The following is a 19,577-nucleotide window of genomic DNA, read 5'->3' on the forward strand; positions in this document are numbered from 1 at the left end:
TTGGAACTAGTTGACCATGGTAGTTATTGAATTTGAATAGCTGGAGATATTCAAAACTTGACTCAATAGAGCTTGAGTAACCTTATCTAAATTCAAAGTTAGCTGCTATCAGATATTTGGAAAAATAATCATTTTCTGCTTAAATTTTTCTATGAATCAATGATTTTGCAAACTTAGGAAGCACAGGCTTCTCTACCCATACTTTTGATGTTCCTGAAAGGCCCTCAGGAAAAAAAAATATGGTGGTAAGTGGAAGGTGGCCAAATTATTTGTGCTGATGGACTAGGAACAGCCTACAGATTATACATTGTAAGCTAGTAGTTTTAAGCAGTTTAACATCAACTGTATTTTAATCTGTTTTATCTGCTTAAGGCAGCCACTTGTGCAAGCCCAGGTTGCAATTTTCTGGCAGTGCAAGGGTTGTTGCTTCACATGAAGAAAGGAGTGACGTATTGTTTGCCATTCAGTCTTTCAACAATTGTATGTTTTTCAGTTAGGTTAGTGCTTAACTGCTCAGTTAGTGTCACTTTTTCCCCCTTGCAATGTAAAGGAACATTGTAAAAATAAAGACAATTTGTCTAACTACTCTAATAATAATAACTACAAATTATATTTATTATAATAGAATAACATATATTGCATAATATAATAAGTTCATATCTAAATATCTTAAAGGAGATTCTTTTTTTTTTTTTTTTTTTTTTTTCCATGTGGAGCACTAAAACACATATCCACTCGAAAAGAAGACACGTGCTTGTATTTGTGTGTCTCTGGTCTGGATAGGCCGCTAGCTCCAATAACATGAGGAAAAAAAACTTTAAAATGCAATATATTTGGTGATGGGAGAACCAAAACTGAGTAAAAGATAACAAACCTCAGAAAATTTGGAAAAATGAGTTTATGCAATTTCCACAGGTCTGATACAGGAAGACTGAAGCTCCAGGAATATGGTATTTTTACTGAAAAAAAAAAAGTTGACCAAGAGGGATGACCTATTGCCTCAGCTTATCTTCTTCTACGTTGTCAAGCAGAAGGTCATAGGCTTAGGAAGTAACATCATAATCATATTAACAGCCATAACTCTCCAGTTATATTCTTGTCACAGCTATGCAATTCTATGTTTCTTTTCCCCTATTGGGAGGGTGTGTGCGTGCGTGTGTGTGTATAAAATATACAGTAGGTAAATATATTGAAGGGCTCTGGTAATTTCATGGTAACCACAAGAGCAAAGCTCAAGCTATTTGTGATGTTAACAGAAACCAGAGATGAACTGCATGTATGGGCTCATTCACAGTCTCTGAATTGCCTTTTATATAGTTCATGGATCACACAAGAACTTAAGAGGAAAAATATTTTCTTTAAATTCATGTACATAATGTCCCTTTTCCTTCCAACATACCAGAAGAAGGCCTGATAATTTTGACTTATTGTAAAACATTACTGTATTTATTCTTAATACAGGTATATCTTATGCATTAGATTTCCCTGTAAGTAATTTATGTTGTAAATTCTTGCTGAGAAATTAACATCTAGTATCAAAAGAGAAGTCATTCAACAAACTAAATGAACAGAAATTTGATATGACTAAAATATACTTCTGAAAGACATAACTGTCTCTTGAAAGAAGATGTAAAGCTCTTCTAGCATCTTAAAGCAATTCTGAAGTTCAGTTAACTAATTTGAATTGCTTCCTCTAATGAAGACACCGAGGGTGACACTTTGAAAATTTTAGCAATGAATAGCTTGTTCAAGTGCTTCTTTAACAAAACATTTATTTATTCTAGGATTTGTGGCTGAATACTTTTCTCATTTACACCTGTGCAATCACACTAAAGTTAAATTGAAAGAGATTTGTCTAGGATAAAAATATCAGAAAAATGAGTGGTGCTAAACATAGTTTACTGAAAATCAAACTAATAGAAAAATAGAATGAAAGAGTGATTTTTTGATACCTCCAGACCACATAGGTTATTGGACACTTTCAAACTGGACCACTGGATCTTTTGAAGTCTTCACATCATGACCATATTAAAGGCAAATCTGTATATGCTCCTATTTAAACACATATTTATTTATTTATTTATTTATTTATTTTTGGAAAACTATTCCCATAATTACATCTGTGCAGTCTGACCATCTGCAGCATTTAATATGAGGTTTCTTAAAAAGAAATCTGTGTAGGTCAGATAAATGAGACTTTGTCCCATGCACAGAGATGAGGAGCTTCCTCAGAATTAGCTCCCATATTAGAAACTACATGGATGCATTGGTTCATCCTGTTGAGAATGTTTTGAGATTAACCATTTGGCCTGGAAACATCATCAAAAAGAACGGTATTATGTTTGTATCTGCATGAAATATCATTTTTTTCCTGGATTTTTTTAGCTGCCTTGACTGTTTTCCATATCAGTAGGGAAATAACAGAAAAACCAACTGGAGTTAAATAACATGGATACGGGAATGAATAACTTGTTCTCTAGGAAGAAAGGGAAAGAATCTTAATTTGTTTTTAGTTGCTGCTGCAATTAATGCACACGTAGTCATGAAAAACAAACAAACAAACAAACAAACAAACAAACTGCAATTAAAAGATTTTACTGTTCTTGTACAGTAGGAAAGGTACAAAGAAAGACAAGACTTTGTAGAGATGGCAGAGTTTCTGGTTTTCTGAGTTCATGATAGAAACAGAATGTGTGCAGTTTGCACTTTCAAGAAAAGGAAAATATATTTGGATTTTATAGATTGTTAGCTGCTATCTTCTTTACTACTCTTCCTTATATGCTCATCACACGCTGTGTGGCTCCAAAATCCCTCCTTCAAAATAAGCTTGCAAGCAATAGTAAGCAGCAAGTCTTGAATGGCTTTTCAGTTGCCATAAACTTAAAAATCATACTTACCAACTCTTTCAGGGTCCTTTATTTCCTTATTGTCAGAACCAAAATTCTAAGATTCTGCAAAGGATCTGAATAACCTTCCAGGCAAAAGGATACTCAGTAATCTCTGAATCCTGAGCCATGAAAGAGACACTGGTACCTTCAGGAATATTGTGTGTGATTGAATGCAGCAAACTTTATTAACCAAGGCAATGGTTCAAATGGGTCTTACTAAGATATATACTTTAATCCCCCAATTAAAACACTTGTTCCACGAGGACTACATTTTTTTTCTGATTATAAGTGAAAACAGGCTCAGGGGTAGGGTAATAAGGAAGCTGAAAATCAAGTCAAACTGTGGAGGGTTTCTCATGAGCTGATGCTTTAGAGGAATTTATAAACTGCTGAAAGTAGGAGGTGAGAATGAGAACTGTTTTGTCCAGCCCAGAGCTGAGAAGGATACGGGGAGGCCTCATGGTGGCATACAGCTCCTCTGTGACAGCAACAAGACCTGAGGCAATGGCATGGAATTGCATCAGGGAAGGGTCAGGCTGGATGTTAGGGAAAAGCCCTTCACTGGAGGATAGTGGGCATGGAACAAGATACCCAGGGCAGTGGTCACATCTCCAAACTGATGGAGTTCAAGGAGTGTTTGGACAACGCTCTTAGACATAGGATCTGGTTTTGGGTGCTTCTGTGTGGATCCAGAGGTTGAACTCGATGATCCTTGTGGAGCCATCCAACTTGAGATATTCTATGATTCTATGAAGAGCTCTGAAACTCTCACTAGAGTCTCTCTCCTCCTGTAGATCGCAAGAAGTCCACAGGAAGGAGGAAAAATCCTTGATCAGCTCCCTCAGGCACCTTATTCACTTCATTACCCCTCAGCAGATCACCTAAGATATGCAGAAGATGCCTGAGGTGTGCCCAAATAGTTATGTGTATGTGTCTGTGTGGAAAGGTAATCTGCAGTCATGTGAGGAGGTGTGCCAATGTGCGTATGCCTGTATGTGTAAACAGGGAGACCGGCAAGACCAAGAATTTGGGAACCAAGGATTTGCTACCATGCTTTCTCCCCACTTTTCTGCAGGAAACCAAGATAGAGAAGTTACTTTTCTATTGCCAAAATTACCAGAGTCCAAATTAGTTTGTCAGCTCCTACAGCCTCTGCTAATACAACTGTTCAAAGTATAATTTGTAAAATAAGACTGTAATTATCTAATCCTTTCTATCTACTCTATATCTCAACTAGATGAGTTCAGTGAGCCATAATTTATCTTTAACTTGGTGGTTTGGGGAATACGTGCTGTTGCAAAGAATTAGGATAATAGGAAAAAGAGTGCTGAGTGGGAAGAATTTTTTCACTCTGGGTGACTCTCATTATTCTTTATTTCCACTGATCTCAAATCTGATAGTAAAAAAAAAAATCAGCTACAAGCATAACTTGCATTTATTAAAGCCCAAATTCATTTGCAACATGAAAATAAAATTAAGTGTGAAGGAGGAATTCACTTTATAGTGCTAACCAAAGAGTAATTGCAATTACTTCAACTTAAAGCAGAGAACAAATATTTGGGCTCAATCTCAGTGCATCAGAGCAGTGGTATACTGAATAGACAGTGGGTTTTCAGGATGAAGACAAATTTAGCAAAGTTAAAAAACAACAACAACAACCAACCCTAAAGAATACAGCTCTTGACTAGGAACTTCGGTACTTTGAATGACAATTACAAATGCCTTGTATCGTGATATATTCTGGTGTACCACAGTTTGTAAATTTTTTAAAAGCCAACATTCAGGAAGGACATGTAAGTAAAAGTGGAAAATAAATAAAAAGCTATATAAGAGAACAGTGAGTGGAAGCAAAAAATGACTAAGGAAGTCCCAGTATGCCAGAGAGCATATCCATACAGTTGTGACAGAGAAATATAGACAGCAGAGAGTTTAAAAAGATAGCACTGCTGCTGAGTCTGAAGTTTGTTTGATTAAAGCAAAGTAAATAGAGATGGATGAAAGAATGCACGGTCTGATAATGATGTGCTAGACCTCAAAAATCTTTCTGTATATTAATCTAGTAATAAATATGTGAAAAAATACCTATGTATAGAATCTATTCATAGATGATAGAAGAAGGCCTGAAGCTCAGAATGAAGTTTTAAGTGCCTGCCAAATATAGAAAACATTACACATCAAAGCTTAAATATAGGGTTACTCCAGATCTTCAGCAGACCTCACTGGTAACCACAAAGTTTGTCTCCTAGTCTGTCATGCAGTGTTTTCCAGGGATGTACAACACCATTTGTTCAGGCTGCAAGCCGAAAAAGAAACACCCTCAAGTGTAATCTCCTATTAAAAAAAACAAGCACAAAAAGAATTTTTTATCTTAAAACTATCTTTGAAAGAACTTCAGGAAAAACTCTTGGATGTATTATCAACCATGTCTGTATTTTATGGATTTATTTGTAGGTTTCTTAGGATTTAATTTCGTAAACACTTCTGAGGAGAAACTAGTTATGGATGTATTAAGTGAAATCAAGTAGAGCAGAAAACAAAAGATGAAATATCTATATTTAATATTATTCATTTTATATGTTCCAGATTCAGAACAATCTGTGGGCGGGGAACACGGCTAGTGGTTCTGTGGTTACTTCCTGCATGATACCACGAGATACTTCCTCCTGTATGACACCTTATTCCCATTCACCCCGGACAGATTCTGGCTACACAGGCTTTTCAAACCACCAGAATCAGTTCAGCCATGTGCCCCTCAATAATTTTTTCACTGACTCCTTACTTTCTGGGGCAACCAATGGACATGCTTTTGAAACCAAGCCGGAATTTGAAAGGAGATCTTCCAGCATTGCAGTTCTACGGATGAAAGCCAAAGAGCATGCTGCCAATATTTCTTGGGCTATGTAATATAGCTGTACCCTTTCTTCATATCCTTTTTTAAATAGTAAACTGAAAGCATTTTTATTTTCCATATTTAAAGGACACAACAATAAGCTGCTGTGTGTGGAATGCTAAAAATCACAATATACGTGACGTCTGCTTACAAAAATGCAATATTATATTTAACAATAAAACTTAAGAATAAACCATATAGATTTACCATGCATCAAGTTCAACAAGCCCTGTTTGTTTTGGTTTTTATATAAAAATATGTTTTGTTGTACAAGTTGATGAAATATGATTATAGAACCTGCAAAAAAGAATAAACCAATTAAGCAAATATGTCTACGCCATTGGTTCTTAGCAATTCTGTATACAAAATTAATATTTTTCAATTTAATACTTCATAATGGAAGAACTATGTAAAGGAAAATACATTTCGTATATTAGAACTGTGATGTAAATCTCTAAGAACACCATGCAGAGAAGGAAATATATGATCACTTATGTTGTAGGTGGAATTTGTAGACCTAACTTTCTCAGTACTGTGCTGCGGCTCTGAGCCAGCTTGCTGCTTTTCTAAATGCATGTAGAACTCACTGGAGCTGTAGCAATGCACAACTAACATAATGAGAATAGAAGGTAGTCCTTCATTTTATGAACTCGAGTGTATTCCTATTACAGATCATGAGATTTTTAATAAAGATATCACTAAAAGCAGAATAAGTGTTTAAGAGAGTTTCAAAGAAGTGCACAGATTGTGTAAATTGACTAGAGTTTAAATGAAATATTTAAGGTTTCAGATAGAATATCTTGAAACTTACAGAACAGCAACAGCAAAATCCCACTTCTGCTCCATTCTCATTGTTTTTTCTATGCTGTGGTCAAACTGAAAAGGAAACAGTCCAACAAGCCTTTCCAATTTCAGTCTATGGCTGATCTCAAAATGTTATAATAGTATATTTCATTTAGTTTTACAGTTTGTTGATACGTTGTTTTTTTTTTTTTTTTTCCCAGAATGTAAGACTGTTTTTCTCCCTTTAAAGTCCATAGGAAAAATCTTTTCGACTGCAGTGGCAGCAGGATTTGGCTCTCAGCTCCCAGCCTATCACAAAGGAATTAAAATGTCAGCAGACTTTCTGACATTTCTGGTGGAAAAAAAAATAGAGGAGAAGAAAAATACTTTACATCTGGAGAACTGCTATCTACTTTGATTTACTTCTCCTCCCTTTCCCCTGTCACATTCCAGGCTCCTTCAGATGAGTGAAATGTCAGCCTCTTTGAAAGCAACAGTCAGTCTCTCAGGTTCATAAAGGCAAAGTAAATTAATTGAAATAAAGTAGGACTCACACGGCTGTGATTAAACAGGATACAGGTCTCTGAGTACCCCCTGCTCCTTCTTGCTTTTCTCTCTGGATATTAGTTAGAAAAGGAGCATGGTGAGGGGAGAAGGGAAGATCAGGGGAGCACATTTTATCACAGCAACAGCAAAACTACCAGTACTCATAAAAACACACTCCCAGCTTGCCTCTGCTCCTAGTCATGAGGCTTAACTTGAAAACAAAAATAGGAGATGGGTCTATTCTGTAATCTCAGTGGAAAAATTAGACTTAAATTTGAAACCATTAGGATCAGTTGTAAACGGGTATTTTACAGTAAATTCTTAGAAAAACTATTGAAAGAGACATACATATGCTTGAATTCGTGGTTTCCTGATTCTACTCTTCTTCTGAAAATGAACTTCAACTTTGGCCTGAGTAACTGTAAAAGAGTATTCTGGCTAGAACTTATCATTTCCTTTTTTTATGATCTGCTTAGACAGAAGTAAAATGATCCTTATGATTTAAATAAAAAAGAATTTTATTAGTACAGGTAAAAATGCTAGTTTTATATAGACACTTGTGCCAGATACACAAGTAGTGGAAATGCAAGTTTTTCCTTTTTTTTTCCCTCTTCAGTTTCCTCATAATCCTTTTTTAAGTTATGATATATAGAACACGTCAAACTGATTTTCAAATAATCTTTACTAGGTTATGATTACTGGACCAAGAAGCAAAAGCCGGCAAAATTAGCCATTATTTTCCTTGTTGTCTGTCTTTTAGTTTATTCATTTATTTTGAAAGCAGAATTTGTAATTATTTTCTTGTGAAGTCCAGTAAGTTCATTTTTACAGGGCATTTTATGTAAAGAATAAAATTAAACAATTTCTAGGAATTTATTACAGTGAGAGACTGCTTGGGGAAAATAAACATCATTTTTCAAAACATTACAGCATTTTTAGATGCTTGAAGCTTCCAAAATTAAAGGGAAAATAAAAGACTGTCATTTGCCAGCTGATTTTAATTAAATGAAAGGGATACAGTTCTAATTAAATTTTCTTTCTCAGTTTTAGCATTGGAAATTATTTGTTACATGTTGCTAGCATAACTTTATGCATTCGGCAAACAGGTATTAAACCCTTCATTAAACCTGAGGTGTGATAAGTTGCAGACCTGCATTAAGCTTGTCATGCTCTTGAATCAGCCTTGTCTCAAAGAATGAATGATAGTCTGTTGGCTGCAGCATTTCATTTAGCTAATGAAAAAGTATCTTCATGTTAGATGTCAAGTACTACAACAGGGTCACATTCTGCCACTTTTATTTAGTATTGCTTTACTCCATGTGTAGATGCATTGATGTGAGCAAGACTACTCACATAGATCAAATTGTGAATCACTTGTAAAAGTTTATTCACAATGGCCCTATTCATGCAAAGAGTTGCTCACCACAACATGAGTAATTGGTTCATAATCAGGCCCAGCTTAAGGTACTATTTAACTCTGGTAAGGATGGCAGAATCTGGCCCACACTGGCTTAAGGCCAGACTCAGACTTTTTAACCAAGATGAGTAGCTCCTTATTCCATAAGCAGTGCAAATAAAGCCAAAGAGTCTATTTGTAGGGTTCTCTTTTTATTAAAAAATCTTGAGAAGAGGCATTTCTGTGTATGCAAATAATTAGAATAAATTTCTATTCAATGTAAATGATTTCATTTTTCACTGGACTATACTACTACATTTGTCAGGACTTGTGTTCTAGTTTTTTGATTGTATCCACTTAACGATTTCTCAGCATGAACAACTAATCTTTTCACTGCTTCTTCAACATGTGGTAGATGCACTAAAAACAAAAGGAGGTGATTTACATAGCCTTCCTGCCAAGTTCTTTAACTAATGTTTGAGATATGTGATCATCACGCAATGCTGGGTAGTAAATTTTTAGAACTTCTCTGCAGAGAGTCCCTGTTAAAAGAGAAAGTGAAATATTGTTGTAATTATTACTGTGAACAATTTGTGATGACATAGTGCAGAGCTGTTTTTTTTTCTTCTGTGATTGATTCATTAACAATTTGAAAATGTTAAGCCTGTGTTTGAAGTCAAATTTTCAAACAGATGTAAATTCATCCATGAAAATTAAAAGTGCTTTCTAAGATTTATACAGACTCATGTGAATGATGGACAACACTGTATTTAGCAGCTAAAGACCATCCGCTTAACATAAAGGTGATCAGAAGAGTTTGACACAACTGATGATTTCTACCTACAGTTTAATTGGCAGTGTTACACATCACAGAAATGTATCAATGAAGGCAACTTTTGTTGCTGAGAAAGAGCTGAAATGGACTATATTTCTTCACTTCTTTAATGTCATAATATTTTACACTGTCAAGTGTTCAAAAATTCCAGTTTAATATGTTAAAAGCATTTGTTTTGACTGTAAACTTTATAGTAAGGCCGTGAAGTATACCATTTAACAAATACCAACAAAATACATTGTATTTTGTACATTTAATACTGAGATATTTTAAAATGATAGAAGTAAATACTTATGGTTGCAAAGTATAAAATATTTCAGTGTTTTCAAAATAACGCAGATGAACTAATGTTTTCTCAATAAATTTCCAGATATGTGCTGGTCTGATCAGAGATAAAACTGATCTTAGAACACATAAACTGCTAAAATTCAGAATGTTTCCAGAGAAAAACTGTTGTCTTTGGCAAAAGACTGTCTTGCTTTTTTTTTTTCCCTCCAGCACTTTCATAACTAAGTAACAAGTTGTCCACGCATGTTGTCGTCAGTACACACTTCTTATCCCTCTACAACGATCATTTAGGTTTGTCAGGCATTTGAAGGATAGTGAGCAGTTACCCAAAGCTTATGCTAATGGCTACTTCTTTATCCCACTTATTTAATACCACTTCTGAGCAGCCTGAAGAAACTGAAGTACTTACCTGGTTAAACTTGGTTTACAGCTGCTTTGTATTGCCAGTGCAAAACAAAACAGCTGTGGTACTCTGGTGAATTATCACTTGAAATATTGGCAGCATAAGCATACTTACTAAATAAATATCCAGAATGTAAAGCTGCAGTAGTTTGAAAGAACATATTTTAGATTTAAATTGTGTAAAATAAACAGTACACTGGGCAAGTACGGAATGTGAGATTTGTGTATGAGAGAGGCATGGTGCAGTGAGCATGGAGGTATGATGACTGGGAATGGCAGAATAATCTTCTGGGAGAAGAGAGATTCAGGGTATTCAAATGCAGGCCACTTTAGGTGTCACTGATTTTTCAAAATAGGAAAAATCTCAGAGTGGACCTTTCAAAATTCATTGTCTTCTATAGGAATAGGGTCATTGTGAGTCCTCACGTGAAACAGATCAAAACTTCCACTTAGCTCATGTTGCTGACCTTCATAAAGATGATTATTCCCACAGTAATAAGCAGTAGAATAGACTAAGAAATGCATCAGTGCATAGGCAATTGTATTGATCAAAGATAAGGATAACAAATAAATACCATTATCAAGACTTCACTTTATAGGACAGTATTTATACTTTCTCAATGGCTAACAAGAGTGATTTTACATGAGTGCTTTTCCTTGCTCATTTTCTAGCTACAGTAACACTCCTTATTCCAACGGCTGTCAATTTCTTGATCTCTCAGAAGCTGGGGAGAATAGTGATGAACTCTGCATCCTTTTATGTAACAAAAATAATAGAAGTAGGCTTAATCTTGCCTGCCTTGTACTCTTGTGAGAATACCCATATGTGAACAAAATGCATGTTTGTCCCACAGTCACTACAGCAGTGCAGTTTTCTGCTATAATCCAGCAGTTGCAAAGAATTTGACTCTTGTCCCTCGAATTGCTCTCTGAATGAGAAATTTGTTGATATGGAAAGGGATTACAAAGAGGTCTAAATCCCTTTCTTGTTAAAAACACACGAATATCCAGTCTGATAATGATTAATAAACTACCTGTAGGTAAAGTAAGGTCCTAGTTAACACTTCCATGTTTTTGCTCTTTTGAGAAATAATTCAGCTAAAATGAAAGCTTTGTTAAGCAGTGTCCTTAAAAAAAAAAAAAAAAAGACACAAGTATGTGAATCAGTATGACTATATTTACTCAGGTGTATTTAGTCAAATGAATTTGTTTTAATCATTAAAAATGGAAAACAGACGAGATCTTGAACTATGAAAAGGCAATATAAAGCATGTTCATTGCATATTTCTTTCAAAGTGATATTAAGGGAACAACTCAGCTTCTAGAGTACTAAAAATATTTTTTTAATTAATCTTTATAAACATTAACATATAGTGGAATATGGAAAAAATTCAGCTGTCACTTGAACACATAGGATAAATAAAAAACCGAATCGTTTTGGGAGCCTTTTAGAAAAAAAGTGGATTGGAGTAGAAACCTGAATTAGTGAGTACTGTTTAACAAATGTAATATATACAGTGAGAAAGGAGGAAAATTCACTCATTGTTTGGGAGTTTATTGAATATTTGGAGCCAGATAATTCAGTGCTGGCAGAGAGGGTGAAATTTCCTTTACTCAAAAATCTCCCTATGATCAAATCCTAATAGAAGCTAGTTGGAGTCTTGCCAGGGTCTTGACTCGGGACCACAATATGATTCCTAGTAAATACTTAATAGATTTACAATGCTAAATCAAATCATTCTGAAACGACATCACTTTATATGAATGTTTTTTCATGAGATAGTCCGTTCTGCTATTTTTAAAACACTGAACTTTAATAAATCATTTTTTTTTATCTAATTGATTACATTAATAAACACACAGGTTTTTTTTTGGTAAGAATCAGAGAGACGAGGAAGGACTGGATAGTTTTTGTTTTTCCCTCTTTAGGGAAGCCTGTTCTAAAGGGAATTGTTAGTTTTAATTTGAAAACAATTCCACAAATATACTAAACTGGTAGTCCGGAGGCAGAGTATTAACTCTTATATAAACTAATTCATCTAATTCTCCTCAGAAATTTAAGCAAATAATGTAACTGAGATAAACAGAGAATCACTTAAACATGCACATTTATCTATACTTCCTACTTATGCTGCTAAATGCTTAAAACAACACTAGGTCATAAATTTGCCTTTTCATTCTCATTCTTTTGGCAGCGTTTCCTACATGCTGCACTTTTAAGAGTGCAGCTTGGTCTCCTCTCAAATAAATAAGAGCCATGGAAAGAAAAAACTGCAGCTACAAAGTAGTTCTAACCCATTAAATGCAGATGGCCCACAGGGGGTTTAATCATAAGAGAGAGAACACACATCATGCTGAAATATAGAGCTGTTTTCTATCACTTGTTACCATTTGAATGTCTATCCCAGGAAAGTGAATCCAATATATCTTCCTGGCCATCAGTTGCCCTCTGAATACTCCTTCTCTCTCTGATGTAGCTGGATTTTCCTTTAGAATGTATAGAGATGAATGAGCTTTTACCACACGTAGAAGTGAAAGAAAACATTTCTTTCTGCACCAGAACAGATGAGATTCATCATTAAGAGAATGGATTTGACCTTGTCAAGTGGACCAAAGCAATTTATAAACAAACTCCTACAGGGGAGGCTACTTTTGGCCAAGTACTATATTAGCAATGTTTTAGTTATGCCCGCTGCTACCTTACAATAACTTCACAAACATGCTGACTTCCTGAAATATAGGGTGCTGAGAGATATCGCAGATGTACCTAGAAACATTGGGATAGCACAGGTTACTTCCCTCCCTAGAGGCTGTATAGAAATATATCCATCCACCTTGCTATCTTATTCTTGCTTAAAGTTGCTGATCAGTTGTTCACTACTCAATTGAGTAATTTAAGAGAGTTTATTTATCAGAATATTACTGGGATAACAAATACAAGCTCAGTGTGTTTGTTTTGTTTCCAGGTTTAGAAAAAAAGAGTCGGTGGCTTTCTACAAAATTCAGATGATGATGATTCATTCTCTCATTTGTTCTGCTTTTTCTTTTTCTTTTCTTTCTTTCTTTCTTTCTTTTTTTTTTTTTCCCTTTAATAGGATTCTTAAATTTCAGATGGAAATTTTAACTCTCCTTCTTCCAAACCTGAGTCATGTATTGTTTTTAAGTGGGAACAACATTTCAATGGGTAAAATAGTACAGTGGTCCATATTATGTCATGCCCAACAATGATAAGCAAGGTGGAAAAGAAAGGACATGAAGTGGCTCAAAGACAGTCCTTTTGTGTAGGAAGAGAAGATTGTGCCAATCCAAGGGGGTGGCTACATGGTAAAGTGCAGGAAAGTCTCACTCAAATTATAAACTATATATCATTGATAAGAAAGATTTAGCTATGACTTCTTAGACATACCTACAATAACCTTAGTAATGTCAGCAGAGCCAGGTGATGTAATAATCTCTCTCAGCCTCCAAAAAGGGGATCATGGAAAATTTATAGAAAGTGATTAACTAACATACTCACTGTCTTAGACCCACTCTTCTTATGGGATTTATCTTCTGCAATAAAAAGGTGAAGTTACTACTTACATCATAGTTTACAGTAATATATACCCATGTACAATAATAATGCATAATTGTAATTTTTATTGAAACTGTATTAAAATTTATAATTAAGGTTGATGACTGAGAGAAATAGCTATTTGTTCAGGCAATTAGAAGCTCTAGTAGATTATATGAGAAGTGCTTCGGGCCATTAAATTTCTCAGATCTTTCAGAATGTATGGAGACTCCATCATTTATGAGTCTTATTTGAATAGTCAAGATTTTAATACATATTTTTGTGAAGGAGAAATCTGTTCTGTCCAAGGTTTAACTACTTCATCTTAGATGATCTTTAATGTTCAAAAAGCACAAGACAACAGTCTCAACCATGTTTCATTATCAGGAGATAAAAATACTGACCCTCTTGAGGTCAGAACAATGAAAAGAATTTCCCAAGTCCTTAGGAGCCACTATACTGCATATATTCATAGTTGCATAGCAGATTTATGCCTTACTCATCACTGGGTCAAGTTCCCAAGGTCTTCTGATATTAGACTGAGAAAAAATCGCCCGTCTACCACTTGCAGTTATTATTCTCAGTTATTATTCTTTATTAATGCACTCTCCTTTTCAATGTGTGCTACGTGTTTCTGAATCATATGAGATGGGACCCAGTTACAATATTAATTTCTTTAGAATTATAATCACACTTCAACTCTGATTTCCAAAAGTTTAAGGAATAATGTAGTCAAGACCTTGGGCCTTGGATCCATTATACTTACAGTGAAAATATATGAGATATAAACATAGGAAAAGAACACAGCAAAGAAGTGATTACAATTGTGAAACATAATTATCTTGAAAAATATTTTTTATAAGTGTGTATCTGTTTACTCTCTTTAAGATGAATATCAGGGTTCACTGGGAAGTTTATTACCCTGGGAAGAAATGTATTTATTTTTGTAAAGAAGAAAATATGCTTTATTATTTGCCTTAAATGAAACAAAACCAAATCTGTCTCTCTCTCTCTACTTTCACACCATGCAGCAAACATTAAAGATGGGTGATATTTAATGAAAGTTATTCTCTTCTCCCTCAAAATTTCTGTTTAAGAACTAATTCATCTGAAATCAACCCTCATGTTTTTAATCTACCTGAAAATACACTGGGGCATTTCTACAGAAGATATTCAATTTGTCCTTTCAATATATGGCACAATCACATTTCTTCAGTTTTACTCATTCTGTTCTAACCTCTAATCTAAGATGAAAAGTGCTATTTTCTATTTATTCTGTGCTCCTGTATTTATCTGGAGACTTTCAAAAGTGTTCAGAGGCAAGAATTCTAAAAACTGCAATAGCTTGCTACATAAGACATTTTATTTATATTAACTTTACCATCTCCATTCTTCTTTGGCATCCAAAATGCATATATAAAGTAGTGCTGCTACTTTCCAGTTTGAGCTTAAAGTCCTTTATTTTTTATATAAAATAGCTCAGTTAAATCTCCAGTTTGTCAAAGAAAAATCAAATTTTGTGTAAGTCTTCAAGATTTTACATATTTCTGTCTTTCTTTTTGGTAATTTGCAGGCCAGCTGTAACCCACTGTCTTTGCCTCAGGACTACTTGTAAAGCTATGTGGCAATTTATATGCTTTCTTTTGTGGAGCCCTGACAGACTGTTAGTGTCCTTCCCTGAACTTATTTGATTAATCCAAAATTACTTCTTTTTAGTTGTCTTACCTGTTTTGTAGGATGTTATGAATTTCTACAAAAAATGATTTAGTATCGTTCATTTTCCCAAATGCTCAGGCTGGGGCACCTAAAAGCAAGAATTGTCCACAATTATGTACCCAATGCCTGGCACAAATAACTTCATAAAATAATTCTTGTATGTCACCAAACTTAGATTTCTCAGTTTCTTAATTTTTACTTTTCATTCCCAACAAATCTTTATTTGCTTCTGTATGGCTATCTTCCATTTATTCAGCTACTTGAGACTCGTAAGTTAATCCTTTTAGTCACTACACAGACTCTATTTTATTTCTTAACTGTATCTTTCTCTTCGTTAGTCCAGAATCTTCTTTTGCTTGGAGTCTTAATAAAGGTTTTTATGTATGAGCCAACATATTTTTCTGCACATGTGTGTGAAATCTTTGTTTCTGCTGATGCTGTTTCATATGTGTTTCAAACTCAAAGACTTTCTCCATTCAGTGTTTACTACATAGGTGCCATTTGTTTTTATCAGTATCATGCACTGACTGTAAATATACCAGAGGTTGGAAAATCATAGTATTGTATAAATAATTCAATAAAATTTAATTAACCAGAAGTCTTTTACCACGTGAATTCTGTGGGACAGACAAGCAATGAACACCTCCCTGGATCTGAGTACTCCTTCATCTGCTGCCCTTCTGCAAATTTCAAGATCAGTGAAGTAATGGAATTTGATTCTTTCTCACTACAGTAGCATTTCATGAGGAGATACTTTAAATGTAGCTTTGTTTTTCTCTGACTGACCAATACATGAAAAAAATTCTTATATTGAATGTGGGGAGGGAATTAGTGGAAAAAGAACAACATGCATGAACTACATGCTGTTAGGGGAGTTATTTGTTTTTTTAAATACATTACTCCATATGTCACAGAATACAAAGGATTTCCTGCTGGTTTAATAGCCATGATCTATCTTCTCCCTTTTTGTCTTTTTGGAATTTTAAGTATGGATCCTAGCCATCATATTTCTCTTGCCTTATCTTGCCTGAAGATACAGTAAGCTGTATTGTTCTTTCACCTTTTAAAGAAATACAATCAAGGCTTTTTAAGGTAGAATTAGAAATCTACCTCTCTGCTTATATTTGACCCACTTTTTTGCCTTCTTCCCCAAGAATTCTGCCAATAAGTTTTCCTTTGCCCAGATGATAGGAGGTAAGAAGTAACTTTTCAGCTCCTGGTCTAAGACTTAGCTGACATCTGGGGCAGAGGAATCTTCCTTTAACACTGAAAGCAACATTAGAATAAATAACAAAGCTATTACTCAGCTCAAGGTTATCAAAGGGAATTTTACCACATGAAGTATTTGAAAGAATGAATCTAGTTTCTGTTCCCATGAATACTTAATTAAGGAATCTAGTGAAAATTTCTGGAACAGAATGGGAACTTGTACTGATGATAATCTACTTATTTATTGACGGAAGCTACAGTCACTCATGCCTTTTCTCTTTTATTTTCCTGGCAAAATGATTTCAAATATTATGGCTTCAACAGATGGAATCAGAAGGACATTTCTCCTCAAAATACCTAATGTCTTGTTGCAAGGATAGCATTGAGATTAAAAAAGAGACTGGAATTTTTTGGGAAGATAAAGGCGCTGAGCCTGGTTTCATAAAATGTAGATCCCAGTAATAATCCCACTTGTGTGATGTTCTGATATAGCAAGAAAATTAAAATCCACATTTTGTAAATAAGTTTGCAAATCCTGAAATGTTTAGATGTGAGCTTAGTTTTGTGTTGCTGTAATATAGAAAGAAAGGTTGTAAGGACAAAGTCAGAATTCTCCTGATACTGTGTTCCTTAAAACTGAAGGCACAGGTAACTATTGCATTAGGCTTTATCTTAACTGGTTTATTGAATTTGTAACCTTTATATTTAGGCAAATACAATGAGAGGTAAATGCCTAATTCTTTCACAGTTCCTACATGGATCTATCTACTTTCTTCTGTCTCTCTTAAGTGATGTCTCTCTTCATGTTCATTACTTGCAAAGCAGAAATGACCCTGAGTCTCAAAAAGCCTATGTTTTCCAATTGAGCATGATGTAGATTTTAATATGTATGGCCATATTTATAAAAAACTGTTACTACCTCTAAGGATATCCAGGATGTACTTTTAAATTTTAATATTTAGAGACAACATTCTCTGCAGAAAGTGTTGTGCAAAATATTAAAATGTAGAAATTGAATTTACATGCCTTTTTTTTTTTTTAAGATAGGAAAAAAGTGTTCAATAAAAAAAAAAGCAGTTAAAAGGCACACAGTGTGTAATCTCTACAAAGTGGAATTTGTATCCATTTTCTGAGTTTGATAAAAAAAATCTTTATTTTCAGATTTAGAAAATGTTACAGATAAATTGTATAGGCAATTACATGTGCTAGGTGGAAATAATGACTGGTAGGTATTTGTACTTGCTGAGATGAAAATATTGTATCTTTTGTGCATTTGATAAACAGAAACAAATATTAACAATCAATATTAACAATTTAATGTCCTTCCATCAGTTTTGAAACTCTGTAGTAACAGCCACTGGGTTTTATCCCCTTTCCTTGTGACAACTATCCACATACCCTGGGCTTTTAGGGGACTGCAGATCTTCCCTTTGAGACCAGGCCACAGTTGCCCCATCCCAGGCACAGCTGGTTCCAACTGGCTACGGGACGGGTTAGGTCTAGCATCTGAGTTGGTTGTGAAACACTTTTACATTGTTTCTTAATGCAGTTCTCCTTCCTAGTCTGAGAAAGTGCTCACCGATTCCATAAGGGCTTTTCTCTATTGTAGTGATGGCTCTTCTATTTGATGGAGACATATGTGAAGACTGAGATGGAAAGTAAGGAGAACATGAGGTAACATATTTTTTAAAATGGTATGCACAGGTCTGCGCAGATATATCTCTCAAAAATTTGGGGGGATAGGTAGTTACAGTGTCAACAAGTCTCTATATTCGTTACTGAGAAAGTTCTCTATCCTCTACCCTTTAAGGGGAGGGAAAGCCCCTCTGAGAAGGTCATCTGTGATGTTGCTTATCTCGGAAATGTGACTATTTTATAAATCAGGTTCAAACAACAATGTGGAGTACACAAATGTATGCAAACCTCTGAGGGCAAGTATGTGGAAAGGTTCCTCCCTCTTCCTATTTCCTTCTCCCTCCTCACAAGCAAGGCTTGCAGATGTTTTCTTCTGCTCTTTATTCTTTAGTTCCTGTTTGGCTATGACCCTTACTCCCAACTGATTTTTTTTTTTGTCAAACTTTGTTTTTTCCTGAGCCTTTGATCCTGTGCTTTGACTCTTGCAGTAATGAACATGACACTGTTAATTTGCTAGATTCATTTTACAATTGCTTACCTCCCAGTTCCCATTAACAATCACATACATATATTTTGCCAATGTCTTTCAGAAACTGATGGGCTTTCACAAGAACTGTCACTCAGGCCTAAGAACAGTGACAATATAAGCTTGTATACATAGATTAAGTACGTAGCACTATTACATTTGAGTATTCGTCCAATCTTCCTTTGTTTTTGTTTTGTTTTGATTTGTTTTCAGTTTTCCAGCTGTCAAAGATTAAAAAAGATACTAAGTTATAGAATCTTCAAGTTTAGAAGATGCTGAGCAAACTAGAGGCTAGGGATCCAGTATTAAGTCAGGACTAAAGAGTACAGTGTTTTCAGAAAGTAGTATTGTCTTGCAAAAAAAAAAAAAAGTGAATTTTTGAAAAATTATAGGTCTGAAACTTTTCTTTCCCCTAGTTTCTTTGCTCAGACACTGATACTTTTCTTTCCCTCACTTTCTGTGCCCAGACATTTCATTTCATTTCATTTCATTTCATTTTTCATTGAGAAAATTTGGATAAAGGAAAATATATATGCCTACAGAGAAAATGTTGTAGTTGTTGCAAATGAGTATCAGGAACAGCATATTATGAAGATATCACAAATATTCAACTTAGATTAGCTACGGGACTAGAAATGTTTTATTCCATGAAAGTTTTATTCAGATACACATACAAAGTGGCATACATGCATAACAATAAAAGGACAGCTTGAGAGAAACAAACATGAATTTTCATACACCTCCTTTCAACTGCTCCACTGATTTACTAGAAGCTTAAAGCTGGTGTCTCTCGTTTGAAGTAAGGTGACTCTCTAGTCAACACAAAGCTGATCAAGGAGGCTGTTTCTCCTTTGCAACAATAGTGGAGGAAGTTATTTAAGGTTACTATTGTCAGCTGCACACAGACTTT

The 19,577-nt window shown here is 34.8% G+C and overlaps 1 protein-coding gene across 2 annotated transcripts in view; it reads left to right on the plus strand.

Annotated features, from left to right (window-relative positions):
- ALX1 (ALX homeobox 1) overlaps nucleotides 1-15,895 on the plus strand; it is a 30,906-nt gene extending 15,011 nt beyond the window's left edge. For both annotated transcript variants that reach the window (XM_085222379.1, XM_010708794.4), the window contains one exon: nucleotides 5,472-15,895. In XM_085222379.1, the coding sequence (XP_085078505.1) occupies nucleotides 5,472-5,792 (321 nt within the window). In that variant the 3' untranslated portion in view covers nucleotides 5,793-15,895. The remainder of the gene's footprint in view (nucleotides 1-5,471) is intronic.
- The last annotated feature ends 3,682 nt before the right edge of the window (nucleotides 15,896-19,577 follow it).

This window comes from Meleagris gallopavo, chromosome 1, assembly GCF_905368555.1.
Source record: "Meleagris gallopavo chromosome 1, MGAL_WU_HG_1.1, whole genome shotgun sequence".
NCBI classification, from domain to species: Eukaryota; Metazoa; Chordata; class Aves; order Galliformes; family Phasianidae; genus Meleagris; species Meleagris gallopavo.